General features: G+C 41.4%; 1 protein-coding gene across 4 annotated transcripts in view; it reads right to left on the reverse strand.

The window, feature by feature from the left end:
* The window catches only part of LOC139416049 (RNA-binding protein FXR1-like), a 29,526-nt gene extending 17,606 nt beyond the window's left edge, over positions 1 to 11,920 (reverse strand). For 2 of the 4 annotated variants that reach the window (XM_071164296.1, XM_071164298.1), the window contains exon 1: positions 11,198 to 11,902. In XM_071164296.1, the coding sequence (XP_071020397.1) occupies positions 11,198 to 11,248 (51 nt within the window). In that variant the 5' untranslated portion in view covers positions 11,249 to 11,902. Of the gene's footprint in view, positions 1 to 11,197 lie in introns of all 4 variants that reach the window. The other 2 variants (XM_071164297.1, XM_071164295.1) reach the window with 2 other exon arrangements.
* Between the last annotated feature and the right edge of the window lie 14,438 nt (positions 11,921 to 26,358).

Raw genomic sequence — 26,358 nt, forward strand, 5'->3', positions numbered from 1 at the left:
ACATGCAGTCAGGAGCAGAGGAGAAAACGGGAGTAAAAATGTGTTGCTGTTCGAACGGTTACTACGGCGACCGCAGTAATTTGGCTAGCAGCTATCCACAATTCCATGACCGTCACAACCCTAGGTCCGACTGAACAAGCATGCACGCAGATCAAAAGTGCACAACACGACCTTCCCCACTGGAGAAAATTAAGTGATACTGGATCAACAGCCATTACAAGAGACTCCTCCTCCAAATCTGTCCCCCATCCATCAGTCAGCCCTCCACAGATCTGTCACACTGTGCCATTAACTCCCCGTAAGGGTGACAGTTGGGAGTAGTGGAGGGAGGTTGCCATGGTGCTCAGTGTTACACTGCCTTATATGGAGCCAAGAGGTCGCTGGCAGTGGCACTAGGGCCTGAGAGGGAGAGTGATTGTCAGAGCTTCACCTGCTGGAAAGGAAACCTAAGGTTTCGAGAGGCAGCGCAGGCGTTATACATACTCAAAGGCCTTACAAGTGATAGCATCAGATTCCCTTATACTACACAATCTAACAATAACTTCAGTTCTACTGCTGCCACTTTTAGGCAGAGAGAGACGGCCCCAGAGAGAGACGGCCAATGAGCCAGAGGGACGCCAGATTGTGTTGTGACAGTGCAATTCAAACTGCCACTGTCTGTGTTGCTGTCACTCAAACTGCAGGCTAGTGCCACAGAGACGAGCTAGCTAGTAGTTACCAGAGGGGGGGGGGGGAGAAGAAAGTAAAACACTTTGGATAGCTGCCTTGTTTGATGAAAGGAGACGGGCATAGTATATTCCAATACATGGCTTACTGAAGTAGTTCTAATGAATGGTGTTCATTTTACTACCAGGTCAAAGGTCAGGCATGCCTTTTGGCATAAGTGCACAGAGGTTAGAGTGTCATTCCTGGTGGTACAGTGAGGTCACTCCTTCTCCGGCCATGTGCAGCACTAGGATAACTCCCCACATGCCCAAAGACGGACCACTCTGGCGTGGGGGTGCCAGGTCTACTCTACACAACCCTGGTATAGGACGACGTCTGTGTAAGCACCTGTGTAAGGAAGGTATTTTGTCTGTTTTAATATTGGACACAAGACCACAAATACCAGAAAATCTCCAAGTCACTTGAATATTGGAAAGTATTTTGATGCTTGGATGAAAAACGTACCCAAATGAAACTGCCTATTTCTCAGGCCCAGAATCTAGAATATGCACATAATTGTCAGATTAGGATAGAAAACACTCTAAAGTTACCAAAACTGTCAAAATATTGTCTGAGTATAACATAACTGATATAGCTGTGCAGCAATGCTCCCCATCCAATCTGACAGAGCTTGAGAGGATCTGCAGAGAAGAATGGGAGAAACTCCCCAAATCCAAGTGTGCCATTGACAGAGCCGTCACAACATTCAGCCAGCATGATAGATGTTAACAAAGAGCAAGATCAACCAAAGACATTCCCATTCTTGCTCTTTTTCAACTAAATGGTTTATGTCACCATAGATCTGTCAGACCCATGTGGCAAAATCATTATAGCGGTCACTATTCTTGACCTGTGAAACCTAGTGTCTAGTCACCACAGCTGACCCCTCAGGCCGGGACGACATTCCCCCTGGTCCCCCAGATCACGCTTAACCAGTTATGCATTAGGGGGCGCTATTAAACATTTTGGATGACATTTTTTTCCCGTTTTAAACAAGATATTTTGTCACGAAAAGATGCTCGACTATGCATATACTTGACAGCTTTGGAAAGAAAACACTGACGTTTCCAAAACTGCAAAGATATTATCTGTGAGTGCCACAGAACTGATGTTACAGGCAAAACCCAGATAAAAATCCAACCAGGAAGTGCCACATTTTTTGAAACCGCCTCATGCCAATGACTCCTTATATGGCTGTGAATGAGCTTACGTTTTCCACGTATTCCCCAAGGTGTCTACAGCATTGTGACGTATTTTTAGGCATTTCCATTGAAGAATGGCTGTAAGGGACCATATATAGCACGTGGTCACATGGTGTCTCCCGCAGAAAATCTCACGTAAAATACTGAGGTAGCCATTTTTTCAATCGCTTCTTATGAGAAACCAATTGCCTCGATGTATATATTATCGAATATATATGTTAAAAACACCTTGAGGATGGATCCTAAACAACATTTGCTGTGTTTGTCGATATTATGGAGCAAATTTTGAAAAAAGTTTGGCGTTATAGTTGTAGCATTTTACGGTCGATTTCTCAGCCAAGCATGATGAAGAAACGAGAGCTATTTCGCCTACAAAAATAATATTTTGGGAAAAAAGGAACATTTGCTATCTAACTGGGAGTCTCCTGAGTGAAAGCATCCAAAGTTCTTCAAAGGTAAATTTAATTTGGTTGCTTTTCTTATTTTCGTGAAAATGTTTCCTGCTGCCAGCAGAGCTAACATAGCATTATGCCATGATAAACTTACACAAATGCTTGTCTAGCATTGGCTGTAACGCATATTTTGAAAATCTGAGATGACAGTGTTGTTAACAAAAGGCAAAGCTTGTGTTTGAATATATATATTTAATTTGCGATTTTCATGAATAGGAAAAGTTTCTAGGGGTATTTATGTCCGCTGCGTTATGCTAATGCATTTGAGGCTATGATTACACTCCCGGATACAGGATTGCTCGTCGCAAGAGGTTAAAGGGGAAACCTGCAGTTCACACAACTGACAAATGGAGGTATTTTGGATATAAAAATAATTTTTATGGAACAAAAGGAACATTTATTGTGTAACTGGGAGTCTCATGAGTGCAAACATCCGAAGATCAAAGGTAAGCGATTCACTTTACTGCTTTTCTGACTTTCGTGACCAATCTACTTGGCTGCTAGCTGTTTGTAATGTTTTGTCTGCTGAGAGAGATGTACTTACATAAACGCTTGGTATGCTTTCGCCGAAAAGCTTTTTTGAAATCTGACACGCCAGGTGGATTAACAACTAGCTAAGCTGTGTTTTGCTATATTGCACTTGTGATTTCATAAATATTAAATATTTTTAGTAATTTAATTTGAATTTGGCGCTCTGCAATTCAGCGGATGTTGACGAAAATGATCCCGCTAACGGGATGGGTGAGTTAAGACACTAACAGCTTACAGATGGTAGGGAATTAAGGTCACAGTTATGAAAACAAAAGACAAACAAGGTCGGATTTGCGTTTATCGTCTAAAGAACGAGCGTTAGACCGAGGCCTGTACTAGAGGTCGACCGATTATGATTTTTCAACGCAGATACCGATTATTGGAGGACCAAAAAAGCAGATACTGATTAAATCTGACAATTTTTTAATTGTTTGTAATAATGACAATTACAACAATACTGAATGAACACTTATTTTAACTTAATATAATACATCAATAAAATCAATTTAGCCTCAAGTAAATAATGAAACATGTTCAATTTGGTTTAAATAATGCAAAAACAAAGTGTTGGAGAAGAAAGTAAAAGTGCAATATGTGCTATGTAAGAAAGCTAACGTTTCAGTTCCTTGCCCAGAACATGAGAACATATGAAAGCTGGTGGTTCCTTTTAACATGAGTCTTCAATATTCCCAGGTAAGAAGTTTTAGGTTGTAGTTATTATAGGACTATTTCTCTCTATACCATTTGTATTTCCTTAACCTTTGACTATTGTATGTTCTTATAGGCACTTTAGTATTGCCAGTGTAACAGTATAGCTTCCGTCCCTCTCCTCGCTCCTCCCTAGGCTCGAACCAGCAACACAACGACAACAGCCACCATCGAAGCAGCGTTACCCATGCAGAGCAAGGGGAACAACTACTAGAAGGCTCAGAGCGAGTGACGCTTGAAACGCTATTAACGTGCGCTAATTAGCTAGCTATTTCACTTTGGTTACACCAGCCTCATCTCGGGAGTAGATAGGCTTGAAGTCATAAACAGCGCAATGCTTGACGCACAACGAAGAGCTGCTGACAAAACGCACAAAAGTGCTGTTTGAATGAATGTTTACGCGCCTGCTTCTGCCTACCACCGCTCAGTCAGATACGTGTATGCTCAGTCAGATTATATGCAACCCAGGACACGCTAGATAATATCTTGTAATATCAACCATGTGTAGTTAAACAAGTGATTGGGATTGTTTTTATAAGGTAAGTTTAATGCTAGCTAGCAACTTACCTTGGCTTACTGCATTTGCGTAACAGGCAGTCTCCTTGTGGAGTGCAACGAGAGAGAGGCAGGACGTTATTGCGTTGGACTAGTTAACTAAGCTTGCAAGATTGGATCCCCCGAACTGACAAGGTGAAAATCTGTCTTTCTGCCCCTGAACAAGGCAGTTAACCCACCGTTCCTAGGGCGTCATTGAAAATAAGAATGTGTTCTTAACTGACTTGCCTAGTTAAATAAAGGTCAAAAAATAATAGGCAAATCGGTGCACAAAAATACAGATTTCCGATTATGAAAACTTGAAATCGGCCCTAATTAATCGGCCATTCCGATTAATCGGTCGACCTCTAGCCTGTACTCTGGAGTGGGATCGATTTGGAGGTGGAGGGTCCATCATGGTCTGGGGTGGTGTGTAACAGCATCAGACTGAGCTTGACGTCATTGCAGGCAATCTCAACGCTGTGCGTTACAGGGAAGACATCCTCCTCCCTCACGTGGTACCCTTCCTGCAGGATCATCCTGACATGCCCCCTCCAGCATGACAATGCCATCAGCTATACTGTTTGTTCTGTGCGTGATGTCCTGCAAGACAGGAATGTCAGTGTTCTGCCATGGCCAGCGAAGAGCCCTGATCTCAATCCCATTGAGCACGTCTGGGACCTGTTGGATCGGAGGGTGAGGGCTAGGGCCATTCCCCCCAGAAATGTCCAGGAACTTGCCGGTGCCATGGTGGAAGAGTGGGGTAAGATCTCACAGCAAGAACTGGCAAATCTGGTGCAGTCCACGAGGAGGAGATGCACTGCAGTACTTAATGAAGCTGGTGGCCACACCAGATGATACTGACTTTTGCTTTTGACCCCTTTTGTTCAGGGGTCAAATTGTGCCTGTGTCTTAATTTGGCTAGCTTCACGACACACAACTCGGTCCGGCCGAGCCTCACTAGCCACATGAAGCTAGCTGGCTACTTATAACGTTAGCTTTGGGCAACAGGGTTAGGTAGCTGGCTAGATATTCATTTTCATGAACTGAAGTTCAATTTCAATAGGTGAACAACAAGTGGCAACCTAGCCAATACTTACTCACACAGATTCCTAAAACATTGCTAAGAATAATGAAAATGACTGCAGTTTTTACTGGTCATTGTTTTCAGGCTGGTTGTATTGGTGCTAGCTAGGTACCAAGCTAAAGCAAGCTACCCCGGAAGTTGCGGTCAAACAAATCATGCTTTATTACCAACGCGGAATTGTAAACACATCGTTCGTGGCCAGTGTTTGCTGACTTTTTTGTACAGCTTTGACAGAGCTACTGTCTCTTTTTTGACACGCAAAGACCTAAACAGCATTCCATAGTATGTATGTCATGAAGCTAATAGCAGTGACGCTATTACTGTGTAACTCCGGTAGGACATTATCGGAAAAATAGCGCACTTGGTAGTGTTAACTGGCGTCATTACGTCATGTGCCTACATTATTTAGGTATGCAAGTCAGCTTTGACATCGGTTTTGTACATCGGCCGACACAGATGTTGGCATTTTTAGCGAATATCGTCCGATACCGATAGGTTCACCGATATTCTCAGAACAATAATAGACTGATGAGTTTGAAGAAAGTTGTGTTTCTGGACATTTTGAGCCTGTAATCGAAACCACAAATGCTGATGCGCCAGATACTCAGCTAGTCGAAAGGACAGTTCTATTGCTTCTTTTATCAGAACAGTTTTCAGCTGTGCTAACAATTGCAAAAAGGGTTTTCTAATGATCAATTAGCCTTTAAAAATGATGAACTTGGATTAGCTAAAACAACGTGCCACTGGAACACAGGAGTGATGGTTACTGATAAATGGGCCTGTGTACGCCTATGTAGAAATTCCATTTAAAAAATAATGCCATTTACAGCTACAATAGTCATTTACAACATTAATGTCTACACTGTATTTCTGATCAATTTGATGTTATTTTAAATGGACAAGTGTGTTTAAGGGACATTTCCAAGTGACCCCAAACTTAACCATAGTGTATGTACTTTTTTTTTATTTAGCTAGGCAAGTCATTAAGGAATAAATTCTTATTTGCAGTGACGGCCTTGACAGATTTTGACCTTGTCAGCTGGGGGATTGAATCTAACAACCTTTCGGCTACTGGCCCAAAGCACTAACCACTAGGCTACCTGCCACCCCAATAAATACATAACCAGTCAAAAGTTTGGACATGCCTGCTCATTCAAGGGTGTCTCTTTAATTTTACTATTTTCTACATTGTAGAATAAGTGAAGACTTAACGACGAAATAACGCATATGGAATCAGGTAGTAAACAATCACATTTTAAATCAAAAGATATTTTGATGTTTTATTATTCAAAGTAGCCACCCTTTGCCTTGATGACAGCTTTGTTCACTCTTGGCATTCTCTCAACCAGCTTCACGAGGAAAGCTTTTCCAACAGTCTTGAAGGAGTTCCCACGTATACTGAGCATTTTTTTGGCTGCTTTTCCTTCATGCTGCGGTTCAAATCATCTCAAACCATTTCAATTTGGTTGAGGTCGGGGGATTGGGGAGGCCAGGTCATCTGATGCAGCACTCCATCGCTCTCTCGGTAAAATAGCCCTTACCCAGCCTGGAGGTGTTTTGGGTCATTATCCTGTTGAAAAACCAGATGGGATGCCGTATCACTGCAGAATGCTGTGGTAGCCATACTGGTTACGTGTGCCTTGAATTCAAAATAAATCACCTCGAGTCACCAGCAAAGCAGCCCCACACCATAACACAACCTCCTCCATGCTTCAGGGTGGGAACTACACGTGCGGAGAGCATCCGTCCATTTACCCTGCATCTCACAAAGACAAAGCAGTTGTAACCAAAAATCGCAAATTTGGACTCAGACCAAAAGGACAGATTTCCACCGGTCTAATGTCCATCACTCGTGTTTCTTAGCCCAAGCAAGTCTCTTCTTATTGGTGTCCTTTAGAAGTGGGTTTCTTTGCAGCAATTCAACCATGAATGCCTGATTTACGCAATCTCCTCTGAACAGTTAATTTTGAGATGTCTGTTACTTGAAATCTGAAGCATTTATTTGGGTTGCAATTTCTGAAGCTCGTAACTAATAAACATATCCTCTGCAGCAGAGATAACTCTGGGTCTTCCATTCCTGTGGCAGTCCTCATGAGAGGCAGGTTCATTATAGCACTTGTTGGTTTTTGCGACTGCACTTTTATAAAACTTTCAAAGTTCTTGACATTTTCCGGATTGGCTGACCTTCATGTCTTATCGTAATGATGGACTGTCATTTCTCTTTGCTTATTTGAGCTGTTCTTGCCATAATATGGACTTGGATTTTACCAAATAGGGCTATCTTCTGTACTACTACCCCCTCAACTTGTCACAAGACAACTGATTGGCTCAAATGCATTAAGAAAAGAAATTCCACAAACTTAACGAGGCACACTTGTTAATTGAAATGCATTCCAGGTGACTACCTCATGAAGCTGGTTGAGAGAATGCCAAGAGTAAATAAAGCTGTCCTCAAGGCAACGGGTGGCTACTTTGAAGGTCAAATATATTTAAAACTTTTTGGGTTACTACATGATTCCAAATGTGTTATTTCATAGTTTTGATGTCTTCACTATTATTCTACAAATGTAGAGAACAGTAAAAACAAAGAAAAACAATTGAATGAGTAGGGCTGTCCAAACTTTTGACTTCTTTATATATACAATATCAGTCAAAGGTGCTGCTCTCACAGGTTTCCTAGATAAATTCAGGGATGTCGAAAACGCACTTGTGTGCTTGATATGAACAAGAGTGCGAGGAGATTAGTACAGTGCCTTCAGAAAGTATTCATAGCCCTTGATTTAAAAATCAACATGTGTTACAGCCCAAAATCAAAATGGATAAAAATTGACTCACTCATCTACACAAAATAACGCATAAGGACAAAGTGAGATTTTTTTTCTCACCACAATTGTTGGCCTCCCGGGTGGCGCAGTGGTTAAGGGCGCTGTACTGCATCGCCAGCTGTGCCACCAGAGACCCAGGCTCTGTCAAAACCGGCCGCGACCGGGAGGTCCGTGGAGCAACGCACAATTGGCCTAGCGTCGTCCGGGTTAGGGAGGGTTTGGCTGGTAGGGAAATCCTTGTCTCATCACGCACCAGTGACTCCTGTGGCGGGCCGGGCACAGTGCGCGCTAACCAAGGTTGCCAGGTGCACGGTGTTTCCTCCGACACATTGGTGCGGCTGGCTTCCGGGTTGGATGCGCGCTGTGTTAAGAAGCAGTGCGGCTTGGTTGGGTTGTGTATCGGAGGATGCATGACTTTCAACCTTCGTCTATCCCGAGCCCGTACGGGAGTTGTAGCATTGAGACAAGATAGTAGCTACTAACAATTGGATACCACGAAATTGGAGAGAAAAAGGGGTAAAAAAAAGTAAAAATTAGAACACAAATCTTATTTACAACCGAGTCAATACTTTGAAGCAGTTTACAGTTGAGACTCTCTGGTTAAGTCCAAGAGCTTTCCACACCTGGATTGTGCAAATATTTGCCCATTGTTATTTTTTAATTTTTTTAAAAATCATTCCTAGACAACCTTTTTCAGGTCTTTCATGTAGATTTAAGTCAAATCTAACTTGGCCACTCAGACATTCACTGTCTTCTTGCTAATCAACTTCAGTGTTGATTTGACCTTGTGTTTTAGGCTATTGTCCTGCTGAAAGGTGAATTAATCTCCCAGTGTCTGATGGAAAGCAGACAAACAGGTTTCCCCAATAGGATTTTCCCTGTGCTTAGCTCCATTCCATTTTTTTATCCTGAAAAACTCCAGTCCTTAACTATTACAAGCATGCCCACAACATGATGCAGACAGCACTATGCTGGAAATTAGTGGTGATACTCAGTAATGTGTTGGATATGCCCCAAACATAACACTTTGTATTCAAGCCAAAAAGTAAATTGCTTTGCCACATTACTTTATTCTATACAGGCTTCCTTTTCACTCTGTCAATTAGGTTAGTATGTAGAGTACTAGAATGTTGTTGAACTATCCTCAGTGCTATCATATCACAGCCATTAAACTTCGTAACTGTTTTAAAGTCACCATTGGCCTCATGTTGAAATCCCGGCGTAACCCTCATTCCTCTCCGGCAACAGTTAGGAACGACGCCTGTATATTTGTAGTCACTGGATGTATTGATACACCATCCAAAGCGTAATGAACTTCACCATGCTCGAAGGTATATTCAATGTGGGGTTTTTTGTACCCATCTATCAATGGTGCCCTTCTTTGCAAGGCATTGGAAAAACTTCCAAGTCTTTGTGGTTGAATCTGTGTTTGATATTCACTACTCGACTTAGGGATCTTACAGATAATTGTATGTGTGGAGTACAGAGATGGGGTAATTCAAAAATCATGTTAAAACACTTAATGCACATAGAGTCCATGCAACTTATTATGTGACTTGTTATGCACATTTTCACTCCTGAACTTATTTAGGCTAGCATAACAAAGGGATTGAACACATTGACACTTCAGCTTTTCATTTGAATGAATAGGTAAACATTTTCAAAAACATAATTCCAGTCTGACATCACAGGGTAGGCCAGTTACACCCATCCCCAAAAAAATCTAAATTTAATACATTTTAAATGAAGGCTGTAAGGCAACAAAATGTGAAACGGTGTGAATACTTTCTAAAGGCACTGTAAAGGTGAATGGATTGTATACTTTCAGGCCGTAGAGACAAAAGCACACAAAGTTAACAGAACAGGTGTGAGGGAGGAGGAGAATAAATATAGTCCAAACCAGGGGTATTAAACTCTTACCCTATGAGATCCTGAACCAGTTGGTTCTGTTCTACCTGATAATTAATTGCACCCACCTGGTGTCCAAGGTCTAAATCCATCCCTAATTAGATGGAAACATTTAAAAAATGCAGTGGAACTGGCTTCGAGGTCCAGAGTTTGAGGGGTTTAAACCACAAGGGGAGAGCAGAGCTAGAGAAAAAACAGGACAGAGTGAATGAGAATTTGGACTGGAAGAGTGCTGAGATTAGGATCACCTGTTCCACCAACACCTGCTTCAGTTCTTCAGTTACTGTCAGGCAGGCTCAACTGAGCCATTCAACCATTAGCAAATCACTAGGGCCTATTCAACTGTCTGCCAGTACACAAACTGTCTGTTTTACTAAACTACAGCAAGCATTTGCACAGGGACTTCTGTATTACTGACGTTAAATGTAGTCATTTGACTCAACTTGAATCACTGAATAAAATAACTGACATCCTCATAATGAAAATGAATGCATTGACTCCCTTATGTTGAGTCACCTAATTTGGTTGTCACTGTAGTGTGATGTTTGGAAACAGCCATGATATGACTGACTATCAATGTAAATAATTTGATTCACAGTACTAACGTAGGCTGACTCAGCCTCCTCGTTTGAACGAGATATTGTTAGAAGAAAAAAAAAACTTAGGGAACCATGTGAGAAAGTGGAAATCATTTGACAGCTTTATGGTAGGTACCTGCTTAGAAAGACGAATCAAATACATTACGTCAGTTAGGCTACTTACTTTGCTATGTCTCACGCGGGACAGTAAACAAACAGGTCGAGATCTCATAACATTTTAGATTGTCCATCCTTCCACCGCCCTTATTCTCGCTAGCAAATGTGAGTGATTAGCTAGCAACTCCTACCAAAGAAAGGAGTGCCCCGAGAAGATGGTTAGCTGACTAGCTCAAGACAGCCAACAAAGTGTAAAATTGACATTTGGAATTGACCAAAACCAGGCCACAACAAGCGTGCTCCACAATGGCCAACGGTGACCTGATGAACAAAAAAAAAATAATCTAGGAATAGCGATCTTAACATTTTTTGGGCCTACTCTCAATGAATGATGCTGCTAACCAAATCTGCCAGCTAGTTAGTTAACGTTACCAACGCTAGTTGGTATTTGCTAGCTAGTTAGAACAAAACTCTGTCGACATCAATATTTGCAATTGTTTACCAGTTGTGCATCCTTAGCTAACGTTAATCACTGCACTATTTCATTTACCTTGTAGAAGGCCCCGTTCGAACCGCGAACCTCCACCGCCAGCCCGTCCATAGTCGTCGGTAGGTCCGCACGACTGGGCTTCTCTGATTGAGCCGCTACGACTCCGTGTGGTTCCGGTACCACCCCCAGCTTCTCTGCCGCTGGCCCGTCGCCGCTCTCCGGCCGCTTGTGGATTTCCAGTGTTTCGGGAGGTGGAGGGAGAGGGGTGAAGGGATCGGGGAGTTGGGTGTTGATTATGGGATCAACGAATAGCTAACGTTAGCGTCTCCAGCGGTCAACTTCACGTTAGCTCACTACCTAGCTAACGTTAGCAAACTATCGACGATACCTTTGTTAGCTAGCGTGCAACGGCTCTAGCAAGGTGCTGTCCTGCGTTGAGGGGGCCCGCGGCGGTCTAGTTGCAATGTGCTTCAAAGCTAATGATGCTATGTGAAAGGAAGATGTTAGCAAGCAGCTAGCTATCACCGACACCTTGATTCCGTCACTTGCGGGATGCCAAAACAGGCGTATACATGCAGCAGTCGGAGAGAAGTTACTGTATTAAGTAATCGCTGGGATTCCTTTTGTTGTTTTTTAAGTATATTTTAGCAAAAAAAAGTATCCTCCCGAACTAAGCGTTTGTGGTGCACTATCGCCCGACAACTCCTAATACTCCAACCACCCGTCCCTCAAACGCACGCCGACAGAGTACATCAGTGAGGTACTGAATGATCTCGATAAGCCCACCCCGCATTCTTGAAAGATACACCCAAAATAGCATACTGACTTATCATTGGTCAACATGACCGCAAATCAAATATATATATTTTTCATTGGTTCAACAGTTAGAGGCCGGTCTGTGTTTCATCCAATAATTGAGCCAAATATCTATTTTAGGCATCTCTATTGGAGATACTGCCTGTCAGTTATGTTACCCAAATTACTGGCTCAAAAGGCAAGCTAATTTTGTGGACCTCTACATTCCCATCCTTATTGTGATTTAATTGAGTCCAGGGGTAGTCTATGAAAATTATCAAATCACGTTCATAAATGTGCAGACCACATTCATATTCATATGAAATAAATATTTGTGGAAGAAAAACAATGTACACTTTGCATGTTTTTTTTTTTAGATCCATTAGTAGGCTCCCGGGTATATAGAAATGTGAAAATGCAGGTATTCACATTTGCAAGTGAAGTGACATACTTTCAGAAAAACGGCCTCAATGTCCAGTCCTAGTGAAGAGGTATTTTTTATACAATGAAGGCTTACCCCTGCCAAACCTGTAAAGGAGAGCTTGTAACAGCTGACTTAGCCCTCTACCAATCAGTGCCCAGTCAGTTGTTACATTATGCAAGAACCAAAGTTACAAAACCCCATCTGAGGGACCATGAATGACTATTATGGACCAGGGCACCTATTCAAAAAGTGTCTCAAAGTGGTAGTGCTGATCTGATTAATTTAAAGGGGTTAATCAGCAATTGCTACATCCATCTTTGGACTTTGAAATTAATGCTATAACGTTATACCAATTGAATCTTGAAGAATATCACTTATTAACGCAGCAGGAGCTTAGTTCAACTGTCACACTCCATCAGAACACAAAATATAAGCATGCTTTACTCCATTGTTTGTAATCAATCTAATTGTAAAAAAAAAACATTGTATAGCTTTGAAACACGGTTACAACTTCTGTCCTTGCATCCATAACTCTTTCTATGAATTTGAGAGTAGTTACATTTCTCTAGTGCTATCCCTCAGCTTTTTACCAAAAAGAGCGGTCTGGTGGCCTCTTTGTTATTGTGTGAACTGCAGGTTTCCCCTTTAAGCGTGATCTGGGGGAACAGGGGGAATGTCATCCCGGCCTGAAGGGTCAGCTGTGGTGACTAGACACTAGGTTTCACAGGTCAAGAATAGTGACAGCTATAATGACTTTGCCACATGGGTCTGACAGATCTATGGTGACATAAACCATTTAGTTGAAAAAGAGCAAGAATGGTGTAACGCCCGGGGTCTAGTGGAGGAAGAAGTCAGGCGCAGGAAGCAGGGGGCCCCACTGCGTTGGCGGTCAGCACTCCTCTTCTGCCGTCCACTGGCTTGTTTGCGCGATTCCTGCCGGCCCTCCAGGTCTCCTTGGAGCGCTGCACCCACTCCTCCACCGCAGGAGCCTCGTCCGACTCGGATGCCAAGGTGCCAGGACCGGCTGGTAGCCCAACACACACTGAAACGGTGACAGGTTCGTCGAGGAGTGGCGGAGTGAGTTTTGGGCCAAGGGACGTACCTAGACCACTCCCTGGGCCGGTCCTGGCAATACGACCGCAGAAACCTACCCACCTCCTGGTTCACTCTCTCCACCTGCCCACTACTCTCGGGGTGATAACCGGAGGTCAGGCTGGCCGAGACCCCCAGACGCTCCATGAACGCCCTCCATACCCGGGACGTGAACTGGGGACCCCGATCAGAGACGATGTCCTCCGGCACCCCGTAGTGCCGGAAGACAGAGGGAAATAACGCCTCCGCAGTCTGTAGGGCTGTAGGGAGACCGGTCAACGGGAGGAGACGGCAGGACTTAGAAAACCGATCCACAACCACCAAAAACGTAGTGTTCTGAGACGGGGGGCGATCGGTCAGGAAATCCACTGATAAATGAGATCATGGCTGTTGTGGAACGGGGAGGGGTTGTAACTTCCCTCTAGGAAGGTTCCTAGGAGCCTTACTCTGGGCGCACACCGAACAGGAAGAGACATAAACTCGAAACAAACTGTCATGTGCCTTTTAATGTGGAATGGCTTCCATCTGGCCACTCAACCATAAAGGCCTGATTGGTGTAGTTCCTGCAGAGATGGTTGTCCTTCAGGAAGGTTCTCCCATCTCCACAGAGGAAATCTAGAGCAATGTCAGAGTTACCATCAGGTTCTTGGTCCCCTCCCCTCCCAAGACCCTTCTCCCCCGATTGCTCAGTTTGACCGGGCGGCCAACTCTAGGAAGAGACTTGGTGGTTCCAAACATCTTCCATTTAAGAATGGAGGCCACTGTGTTCTTGGGGACCTTCAATGTTGCAGAAATGTTTCGGTACGCTTCCCCAGATGTGTCTAGACACACTCCTGTCTCAGGGCGCTACGGACAATTCCTTCGACCTCATGGCTTGGTTTTTGCTCTGACATGCACTGTCAACTGTGGGACCTTATATAGACAGGTGTGTGCCGTTCCAAATCATGTCTAATCAATTTAATTTACCACAGGTGGATTCCAGTCAAGTTGTAGAAACATCTCAAGGATGATCAATGGAAACAGGATGCACCTAAGCTCAATTTCAAGTCTCATAGCAAAGGGCCTGAATATTTATGTAAATATTATTTTTAATACAATTGCTAAAATTTCTAAAAACCTGGTTTCAATTTGTCATTATGGGGTATTGTGTGTAGATTGATAAGAAAACAATACATTGAATCAATTTTAGAATAATGTAACAAAATGTGGAAAAAGTCAAGGGGTTTGAATACTTTCCGAATGCACTGTATATATAAAACTCCCTGTCAACAAACAATACAACACATAATAGTCCTCTGGCTCATCAAAACTCTGCAATGATATGAACAACTTATTTTCAAGCGTCTCATTTCATCCATCATACACACACGATGCCCAGAGGGCTGCAGGCAGAAGTTTACCGAGATCCAGGTCACTCTATGAAGTATACAATGACAATGTCATGAGTGACAGTGACACACACACACACCACAGCTGTGACCAATGATATTATCTCCACACTCACATACATGACAAGCGCGCACACACAAACACAAACACACACACACCAATGATATTATATCCAAGGTGCCCAGTGGGCTGCAGACAGGAGTTTAGGGAGATGACTCAGATCCAGGTCACTCTATGACAGTATAACAATGTCAAGAGTGACATGCACGCACGCACGCACACACACACACACACACACACACACACACACACACACACACACACACACACACACACACACACACACACACACACACACACACACACACACACACACACACACACACACACACAGGTTCCTCCCTCCACACAGACACATTTGGTTGCCAGAGAGAACCTACAGCACACACTCTCATTAACTGTGTGTCGACCCATCCATCCGTGTGTGAATTTGACTGTGTATCCAGTCTTGTTTTCTGCATCTCCACCCCTTCGAGACACGGAGTAGACCTGACCATCACCATCACCTTCAGAAGCAGGAAGACTTTGAGATGTTTTTTTGTGGTTCTTCGATGAGAAGTCATTCTTTTTTATGCTGTATGCTATTTTTATGTCATACCCGGAAACTGAAAATGAAAATGGTTATGTGGAACCGTTCAAGCAGTTAAGGCGCAACAAGTTCTAAACATTGTGTGGGTTAAAAGCACTTTCATTACCATTCATGTTTTTATATCACAATCAATACAGTGCATCCTGGAATTTGTACGTGAAATAAATAATGAATTGTGTGCTTGCTTTTTAAATAATAACTTTATATTCAGCTCTAGAGCAGATGATAAGTTATTAATAAGAGAATAAAAGCTGTCATTTCATATAATAATACATCTAAGTAACTGCCAAAGTTATCGTAGCAGAAAATGTTACTGACATGAATTGCATACAACAGTTACAACAGATCGGAACATGAACCATCGTTGACCCATTCTGTAAGTACCTAAACCCGTTCAACAATCAAAACACAATTGAACCACAACTTCAGTGTTTTGAGTGTTCTAAGAGCTCAGTTCCCTAGTCTCTTTAATCCCAGACTTAAAGCAACACATAAGCAACATCACTTGTGTGTGTTGCCACATTGCTCATGTGGGAGGCAACCCGTCTACCTAGGGAGACTACCAGTAAACCTAGAGATGAATCGAAGGGGAAGAGATGTCCTTTCTTATTCTGTTTACTGTGAAAAGACCAGACCAGCCCCCTCTGATCCTAGCAGACATATAAAAACCAGCCTGCTACTAGAGTTTCAGATGGGACTTGTGATAGCAACCAATTAACACTGTGGTATAAGCTACTGACCTAGTCCCTCTGGGAGTAGTGAAATTAGATGCATTCTTTGTGACCTCAGAAGTTGAAAGGCCAGTGGTGATGATGTTGAATCTGTTAACTTGTTTTTTATTTTATTATTATTTATTTTTTTAACCCCTCCAACACCCACCCTCTTTGGAGGACAAATATCTTCGTTTTTTTGCTACATATGCATACATTTTACCTGTACATTTTACATACACATTTAACATATACATTTGACATACATGGTACTTTTATATATAACAACAATACATTGCCGAACAAACTCTTTAATCCCAACCCTCAGCCACTCTCAGCCCATCCCACCTGTCTCCATAGACCTCCCTTGTTTGGTTTCCATGTGCCATATGATTTTCAATTGTGCTGTGATGTTTTACAAAATGTTTGAATCTTTGTAATCATATATTATCAACAGATTGTGAGCTAAAGATGAAAACCTTTCCAACGAGTATTATTATATTATTTATTGACTGGCTATGGCTTTTCAGATCGCCCAACACTGCTATTTGTAAGGTTAATTTTAAGTAGTGATTTTTTAACCATTTGTGAGGGATCAGCCGGATCAAGTGGTCCGACTGCGCCCTCTCCTGGAGCTGCTCTACAGTACAGCCACTACTGATGAGCTCTCCTGAGGCCAATTGACTGATTATTGGTTGTGTTCTCTTATTAATTCTTGAGTGTAGGGAGCAGGATTTTCGTTTTTGGCTAAAAAAAAAACGTACCCATTTGAAACTGCCTATTTCTCAGGCCCAGAAACTAGAATATGCATATAATTGTCAGAGTAGGATAGAAAACACTCTAAAGTTTCCAAAACTGTCAAAATATTGTCTGTGAGTATAACAGCACTGATATTGCAGGCGAAAACCTGAGGAAAATCAAACCAGGAAGTGCTGTTTTTCCTGAAAGCTCTCTGTTCCATTGGATGCCTTGCCTCAATTTAAAGGGATATCAACCAGATTCCCTTTCCTATGGCTTCCTCAAGGTGTCAACAGTCTTTAGACATAGATTCAGGCTTTTATTTTGAAAAAATGAGCGAGAAAGATAACTTTGCGTCAGTGGATAGCTGGGTGTTCGCAGAGTTTTGCTTGCGCAACAGAGTGGGGAAGCCATTGTCTCTCCCTCTCCTATTGAAAAAACGACAGTCCCGGTTGATATATTATCGATTATATATTTTAAAAACAACCTGAGGATTAATTATAAAAAATGTTTGACATGTTTCTGTGGACATTACGGATACTATTTGGAATTTTTGTCTGCGATGTCGTGACCGCTCGAGCCTGTGGATTTCTGAACATAACGCGCCAAACAAATGGAGGTATTTTGGATATAAAAATTATATAAAATATAATCTTTATAGAACAAAAGGAACATTTATGATGTAACTGGGAGTCTCGTGAGTGCAAACATCCGAAGATTATCAAAGGTAAGCGTTTTAATCTATTGCTTTTCTGACTTTCGTGACCAATCTACTTGGCTGCTAGCTGTTTGTAATATTTTGTCTACTGAGAGAGATGTTCTTACATAAACGCTTGTTATGCTTTTGCCGAAAAGCTGTATTGAAATCTGACACACCAGGTGGATTAACAACAAGCTAAGATGTATTTTGCTATATTACACTTGTGATTTCATGAAAATAAAATATTTTTAGTAATTGAATTTGAATTTGGCTCACTGCAATTCAGCGGGTGTTTATGAAAATGATCCCGCTAAAGGGATTGGTGCATCAATAAGTTTTTAAGGACCTGACTAAAAGGGCAGAAGGGAGAGAGTGATTATGAGCTGGAGACTATGTTTAATTCCAGGATAACAGACTGCCCTGTTATAGGTTCCGCTCAAGCTGTTGGAATGGCGTTGGGTAAAAACTGTTAGTTTATTTTTAATTTTTTTGTTTGGATAGCCATTACCCTGGCCTTTTTTTGTACATTCCCTGAGAGAGTTGAAAGAACAACTCCCAATACAGTTTCCTTATTTTTGTTGAAGTCACGTCTCTGAGTCTCATTTCGTGCTGTCCCGCCTAGGATTTCATCAGTGAATAGATACGGCCTTTCACACATTCCTGAACCTGTGACCAGAAACAAGCTATATTGGGGAAATACCAGAATAAGTGATCTATTGATTCTGTCTCTTCGCAACAATATCTACAGAGCTGAGATTGTTGTATGTCCCATATATATAGCATTCTGTTGGTGGCAATAATTTTATATAATCATTTAAATTGAAAAACTCATTGTTGAGTCAAGTGTAGTTTTTCTTTGTACCAGTTCGTTCATAAACCATGTGCCATGGTGTTGGTACATTGAAAATCTCCTCCAATTTACTTTGCAACCTGCATTTTTGTCCTCAGATGAAACTGGTTTATTTTTCTATTTATGCCAGTTCCTTTCAGCCAATTTGCATCTTCAATATATGGTAGGGAAACAAGTTCCCTACCTTCTCCCTTTTCCACTTGCCTCCTCCATTTTTGTGGTAGTGCTGCAATCAGGTGGTTGTAAATTTGGATTGACAAATATTCCCATATATTTTCAATAACTGCATATGTGACATAACTACTCCATTTCTATTCATAATGTCATTAATAAATAAAACATGTAAACATTTATTTCCATAAAGAATGTTTTTTTTATGAGTCAATATACACTGCTCAAAAAAATAAAGGGAACACTAAAATAACACATCCTAGATATGAATGAATGAAATATTCTTATTGAATACTTTTTTCTTTACATAGTTGAATGTGCTGACAACAAAATCACACAAAAATGATCAATGGAAATCAAATTGATCAACCCATGGAGGTCTGGATTTGGAGTCACACTCAAAATTAAAGTGGAAAACCACACTACAGGCTGATCCAACTGTGATGTAATGTCCTTAAAGCAAGTCAAAATGAGGCTCAGTAGTGTGTGTGGCCTCCACGTGCCTGTATGACCTCCCTACAACGCCTGGGCATGCTTCTGATGAGGTGGCGGATGGTCTCCTGAGGGATCTCCTCCCAGACCTGGACTAAAGCATCCGCCAACTCCTGGACAGTCTGTGGTGCAACGTGGCGTTGGTGGATGGAGCGAGACATCAAATCAAATCAAATCCAAACATTTTTTTTATTATTTGATGTTAATGCGAGTGTAGCGAAATGCTTGTGCTTCTAGTTCCGACAATGCAGTAATAACCAACAAGTAATCTAGCTAACAATTCCAAAACTACTGTCTTATAGACACAAGTGTAAGGGGATAAAGAATATGTGCATAAAGATATATGAATGAGTGATGGTACAGAGCGGCATAGGCAAGATACAGTAGATGGTATTGAGTGCAGTATATACATATGAGATGAGTATGTAAACAAAGTGGCATAGTTAAAGTGGCTAGTGATACATGTATTACATAAAGATGCAGTAGATGATATAGAGTACAGTATATACATATACATATGAGATGAATAATGTAGGGTATGTAAACATTATATTAGGTAGCATTGTTTAAAGTGGCTAGTGATATATTTTACATAATTTCCCGTCAATTCCCATTATTATAGTGGCTGAGGTTGAGTCAGTGTGTTGGCAGCAGCCACTCAATGTTAGTGGTGGCTGTTTAACAGTCTGATGGCCTTGAGATAGAAGCTGTTTTTCAGTCTCTCGGTCCCAGCTTTGATGCACCTGTACTGACCTCGCCTTCTGGATAATAGCGGGGTAAACAGGCAGTGGCTCGGGTGGTTGTTGTCCTTGATGATCTTTATGGCCTTCCTGTGACATCGGGTGGTGTAGGTGTCCTGGAGGGCAGGTAGTTTGCCCCCGGTGATGCGTTGAGCAGACCTCACTACCCTCTGGAGAGCCTTATGGTTGTGGGCGGAGCAGTTGCCGTACCAGGCGGTGATACAGCCCGACAGGATGCTCTCGATTGTGCATCTGTAGAAGTTTGTGAGTGCTTTTGGTGACAAGCCGAATTTCTTCAGCCTCCTGAGGTTGAAGAGGCGCTGCTGCGCCTTCTTCACGTTTCTGTCTGTGTGGGTGGACCAATTCAGTTTGTCTGTGATGTGTACGCCGAGGAACTTAAAACTTACTACCCTCTCCACTACTGTTCCATCGATGTGGATAGGGGGGTGTTACCTCTGCTGTTTCCTGAAGTCCACAATCATCTCCTTAGTTTTGTTGACGTTGAGTGTGAGGTTATTTTCCTGACACCACACGCCGAGGGCCCTCACCTCCTCCCTGTAGGCCGTCTCGTCGTTGTTGGTAATCAAGCCTACCACTGTTGTGTTGTCCTCAAACTTGATGATTGAGTTGGAGGCGTGCGTGGCCACGCAGTCGTGGGTGAACAGGGAGTACAGGAGAGGGCTCAGAACGCACCCTTGTGGGGCCTCAGTGTTGAGGATTAGCGGGGTGGAAATGTTATTGCCTACCCTCACCACCTGGGGGCGGCCCGTCAGGAAGTCCAGTACCCAGTTGCACAGGGCGGGGTCGAGACCCAGGGTCTCGAGCTTGATGACGAGCTTGGAGGGCACTATGGTGTTAAATGCCGAGCTGTAGTCGATGAACAGCATTCTCACATAGGTATTCCTCTTGTCCAGATGGGTTAGGGCAGTGTGCAGTGTGGTTGAGATTGCATCGTCTGTGGACCTATTTGGGCGGTAGGCAAATTGGAGTGGGTCTAGGGTGTCAGGTAGGGTGGAGGTGATATGGTCCTTGACTAGTCTCTCAAAGCACTTCATGATGACGGAAGTGAGTGCTACGGGGCGGTAGTCGTTTAGCTCAGTTACCTTAGCTTTCTTGGGAACAGGAACAATGGTGGCCCTCTTGAAGCATGTGGGAACAACAGACTGGGATAGGGATTGATTGAATATGTCCGTAAACACACCAGCCAGCTGGCCTGCGCATGCTCTGAGTGCGCGGCTGGGGATGCCGTCTGGGCCTGCAGCCTTGCGAGGGTTGACACATTTAAATGTTTTCCTCACGTCGGCTGCAGTGAAGGAGAGTCCGCATGTTTTAGTTGTGGGCCGTGTCAGTGGCACTGACATGATGTCCCAGATGTGCTCAATTGGATTCAGGTCTGGGGAACAGGCGGTCCATAGCATCAATGCCTTCCTCTTGCAGGAACTGCTGACACACTACAGCCACATGAGGTCTAGCATTGTCTTGCATTAGGAGGAACCCAGGGCCAACCACACCAGGATATGGTCTCACAAGGGGTCTGAGGATCTCATCTCGGTACCTAATGACAGTCATGCTACCTCTGGCGAGCACACGGAGGGCTGTGCGGCCCCCCAAAGAAATGCCACCCCACACCATGACTGACCCACCGCCAAACCGGTCATGCTGGAGGATGTTGCAGGCAGCAGAACTTTCTCCACATTGTCTCCAGACTCTGTCACGTCTGTCACATGTGCTCAGTGTGAACCTGCTTTCATCTGTGAAGAGCACAGGGCGCCAGTGGCGAATTTGCCAATCTTGGTGTTCTCTGGCAAATGCCAAACGTCCTCATGGAGTCTGTTTCTGACCGTTTGAGCAGACACATGCACATTTGTGGCCTGCTTGAGGTCATTTTGCAGGGCTCTGGCAGTGCTCCTCCTGCTCCTCCTTGCACAAAGGCGGATGTAGCGGTCCTCCTGCTGGGTTGTTGCCCTCCTACGGCCTCCTCCACGTCTCCTGATGTACTGGCCTGTCTCCTGGTAGCGCCTCCATGCTCTGGACACTACGCTGATAGACACAGCAAACCTTCTTGCCACAGCTCGCATTGATGTGCCATCCTGGATGAGCTGCACTACCTGAGCCACTTGTGTGGGTTGTAGACTCCGTCTCATGCTACCACTAGAGTGAAAGCCCCGCCAGCATTCAAAAGTGACCAAAACATCAGCCAGGAAGAATAGGAACTGAGAAGTGGTCTCTGGTCACCCCCTGTAGAACCACTCCTTTATTGGGGGTGTCTTGCTAATTGCCTATAATTTCCACCTGTTGTCTATTCCATTTGCACAACAGCATGTGAAATGTATTGTCAATCAGTGATGCTTCCTAAGTGGACAGTTTGATTTTACAGAAGTGTGATTGACTTGGAGTTACAATGTGTTGTTTAAGTGTTCCCTTTATTTTTTTGAGCAGTGTATATATATATATATATATATATTCTTTTTTTTGAGAGTTTAATAATGGGATGGAAATCCTTTTGAGTTACATATCCTTAGGAAAAGCTTATATTAGCATAACAAGGTTGTTGGTTGAAGTTTGTCTATCTCTTTGTTCAGTTAATGTCAGGTGTGTTTGTAATTTACTCAAGCGTAAGGCTATTTCCTGTATTGGAAACGGTTTAATGCAGACTTCTACTTTTTTACAAGAGAATCATGCTTGTTCTTCCGATCTATCTTTTTGGAAAAATCAATGGAGTAATGATATCTGGTTATCATATGGCAACAACCACTCTGCAGGTGTAGCAATTTTAAGAGGTGCATTTAAAGGGAAGGTCATCAGTCGTAAGACTCACCACTCTGGACGTTGGTTCATTTTAACAGTACATTTCCACAGTGAAATGTTTTTATTAGGGAATATTTATGCATCCAACAACAAACAAAACAGGATGTTATTTCATGAATTAAGAAATGAATAGTTATTTTAACAGTATTTCAGGATATCAAAATTATCTTAGGTGGCAATTTTAATTCTGTATCTAATGTGATGATTGACAGATATCCCCCTCCCAACATATCCAGCATAGTTAATCCTGAGTTTAATAATTTATGTCTAGGATTAGTTGATATTTGGAGATGTAAATATCCTGATAAAAAGGAGTAACTTGGAGTAACAAGGACATGTCCAGACAGTCAACAATTGACTTCTGGTTGATTTATAATTTATTAGATCATTCTGTAGTCAAGGTATCAATTGAACCATCTATTCTTACTGATCATAAAGTTATATTCTTACCTTTAAATATGAATGGATCTTAAGTTAAACCGAATCGGAATCATTATTGGAAAATCAACAGTAGACTGTTGGAGGAAGATAATTTCAAGATGGATGCCAAAGATATTATACAAGACAATTGGAGGAAAGCCCAACTATTTAAGTCTTATGGGAAATATTGGGAATTAATGAAGTATGAAATAAGACAAACAGCTATGAAGAGATGTAAAGAAATTGCTGAACTTAAAAGATTGAGGGAAGATAAACTTAAAGAAATATTTTCTCATCTCTATGGAGGACCTTGATGAAGAAGGAAAGGGTCAGATATTCTCTTTACAACTAGAAATGGACTGACTGTATGAAGAGATAGCAAAGGGGGCATTTGTCAGACCAAGAAGGGGATGGTTGGCGGAAGGTGGAAGAAAAATATCAAAGACTTTTACAATTAGAAAGAAATTATGAATGTACGTCTTCATAAGCTCAATTTAGATAGCAAAGAAAATGAAAACCCCAAAGATATTTCAAAATATGTTTCAGAATTCTATGATAACCTTTATACCAGTAATGCCTTTCCTACTAGTGACATATCTGCCTTTCTAGACTCTGTCAAAGACTGCAAAATTCATAGATGAAGACTTCCAAAAGTCTTGTGAGGAAATTATTTTATTTAAAAAAAATGTATCAGCAAGTTAAAAGAGAACACATCTCCAGGGAATCATGGCATTATCAGTGAAATTTATAAATATTTTCAGGAGGATATTATTTAATTTGTTTTTAAGGAGGCAATTTATTTAGGGTCCTGCCTGTTTCTATGACATAAGGCCTAATTTCTGTAATAACCAAACAAAGATTCTATGATGTTAGAAAATTGGAGACCAATCACATTAATGAAAAATGATGGAAAGCTACTTGCATCCATCTTTCCAGAAAGACTTAAAAAAGGTCTTGACCAAATCATTGACGATACCTAGTCTTGGTTTATGAAGGGCAGACATATATGTAATAATATTCTACTAGTATTGGACTTGACAATGAGCACATTATGGAAGATGGCTTTATTTTATGTGTAGACATTTACAAGGCATTTGATACAGTTTAACATTTTCTTTTTGAGACTTCGATATGTTGGTTTTGGTCATTATTTTCAAAGTGTAATTAAGGCACTACAATAATATTAACAGCGCTGTTAAATTGTCCCATGGAACTTCACAAAGATTAGATGTGGAACAAAACAAGGATGCCCAATTTCCCCTTATTTTATTGGTCACACAAGTTATGGCACTTCATATAAATAAGGATTGTTTTAGGGGTATTCAGATACAGTTGCAAATGATAACTTGTTCTCAACTAGCCTACCTGGTTAAATAAAGGTGAAATAAAATAAAAAATAAAAATACAAGACAAAGAGAAAATGTTCACAATTGGCTGACGACACCATTTTTTTTTTGAAAGATCATAATGAAGTCAAAGCTATTGAGTGTATTAATGCCTTCACACATGTATCATCTCTGAATATTAGGAAATGTGAATTATTTGCGTTGAAAAGATGTGACTAACTCAGTATGTAATATCCCTGTAAAAGATGTGATCACATATCTTGGTATTACAGTTAGCAAAGATCAGAAAGAAAGGGCCAGCTTAAATATCTCTTCTATTGTAGAGAGAATTTGAAAGAGATTTAACTCCTGGTTATTAAGAGATCTTTATCTGGACGTGTACTTTTATCACAATCTGAAGGTCTGTCCAGATTAGTTTATACTTCCCTTGCCTTGGATGTTCCTCTGTCAGTAACTAAAATGGTTGATACTAAATTATTTAACTTCATATGGAGGAATGAACCTTATTATTTTAAGAAAAGCGGTAATATGTAGCACCCAAGGTGAGGGAGGGTTGAATGCTCTGGATTTCAAAACCTCTAATATAATATTTAAGATTAAATGGATACAAAACTATTTAAGAAATAAGGATTGCATCTGGAATATCATCCCTAATTTAATATTCCAACAAATTTGTGGTCTAGAATTCTTACTCAAATGCAACTTTGATACGGGGTAAAATCCATATTAAGCTTGCAAACTTTTATAAACAAGTACTTCTAACTTGGAACCTGATGTTCAAACACAATTTTTCCCCTTACAATCTGGAATAATAAAGACATAAAATACAAAAACAAGTCTTTGGTTTTCCAGAACTGGTTTGACAACAACATTATTTGGGTTCAAAAATGTATTGAGTAATGATGGACAACTATATGATTATCCAGAATTTATTAGAACACACAATGCTACATTCACTCCCAAGGAGTTTCAAATGATTGTTAGCGCTGTCCCTAAAGGTGCTATTCTTCTTTTAGGAGAATATAACAATACTCCAAGTGCAACTGTTGAGGATTGTGTAGCCTCAATACATTTTGAAGGTATTGACATTTTAAACTATAAATGTAATAACATGTATATAAGGAAACTATGTTACTATTTCCTCTGCTAAAATGTACTGGAACGCAGCCCTAGGACAAGTGAACTGGAACAAAGTTTCGTTATCTGGTAAATATTGTATATCTAGTGTGAAAGAAGTATCATACCAACTCATTCATAGAATCTACCCTGTAAAGACCTTTATTATACACAGATTTAAAATAGCTATTGATAACAAATGTGTGTTTTGTGATTGTGACCCAGAGACTCTTCACCATTTATTTTGGGACTGCTCTTATGTCAGAAGATTTTGGTGTGAGTTAGAAGATTTTATTTTAAAAGAAACAACTATCAATATTAATTTGAAAGACTGATATTATGTTTTATTTTGAACCAAATGATATGGACCCTGATTTAACTTTCATTGTTAATTTGTTTATTTTTCATGGAAGATTCTTTTTCCATAAAATGAAGTGGGCAGAGAACAAACCCCTCTTCACATTATTTAAGATGGAATTGAAATATTATTTTGAAATAATCAGTAAAAGCAATACGCACCATAAAAGTATTTAACAAATTGAAAATTAATCTTGATATGTAAGTCTGTTAGGTTTATGTACTCTTGATTGTTTATTTCATTTTTTTGTATTTTGTGTTAATACATAAATAAAAAAAAAACTGTTAGCTTGCTAACTTCAGGTAACGTCTAACGTTAATCATTTCCTTTCACTTCTGCCCACTCTCACCATCACAACTTCATTTGCAGCTAACGGGTATATTGACATGCCTCTCCACTCACAGGCTTTGCGTTGACACAAAT

Source organism: Oncorhynchus clarkii, chromosome 9, assembly GCF_045791955.1.
Source record: "Oncorhynchus clarkii lewisi isolate Uvic-CL-2024 chromosome 9, UVic_Ocla_1.0, whole genome shotgun sequence".
In the NCBI taxonomy this organism is placed as follows: Eukaryota; Metazoa; Chordata; class Actinopteri; order Salmoniformes; family Salmonidae; genus Oncorhynchus; species Oncorhynchus clarkii.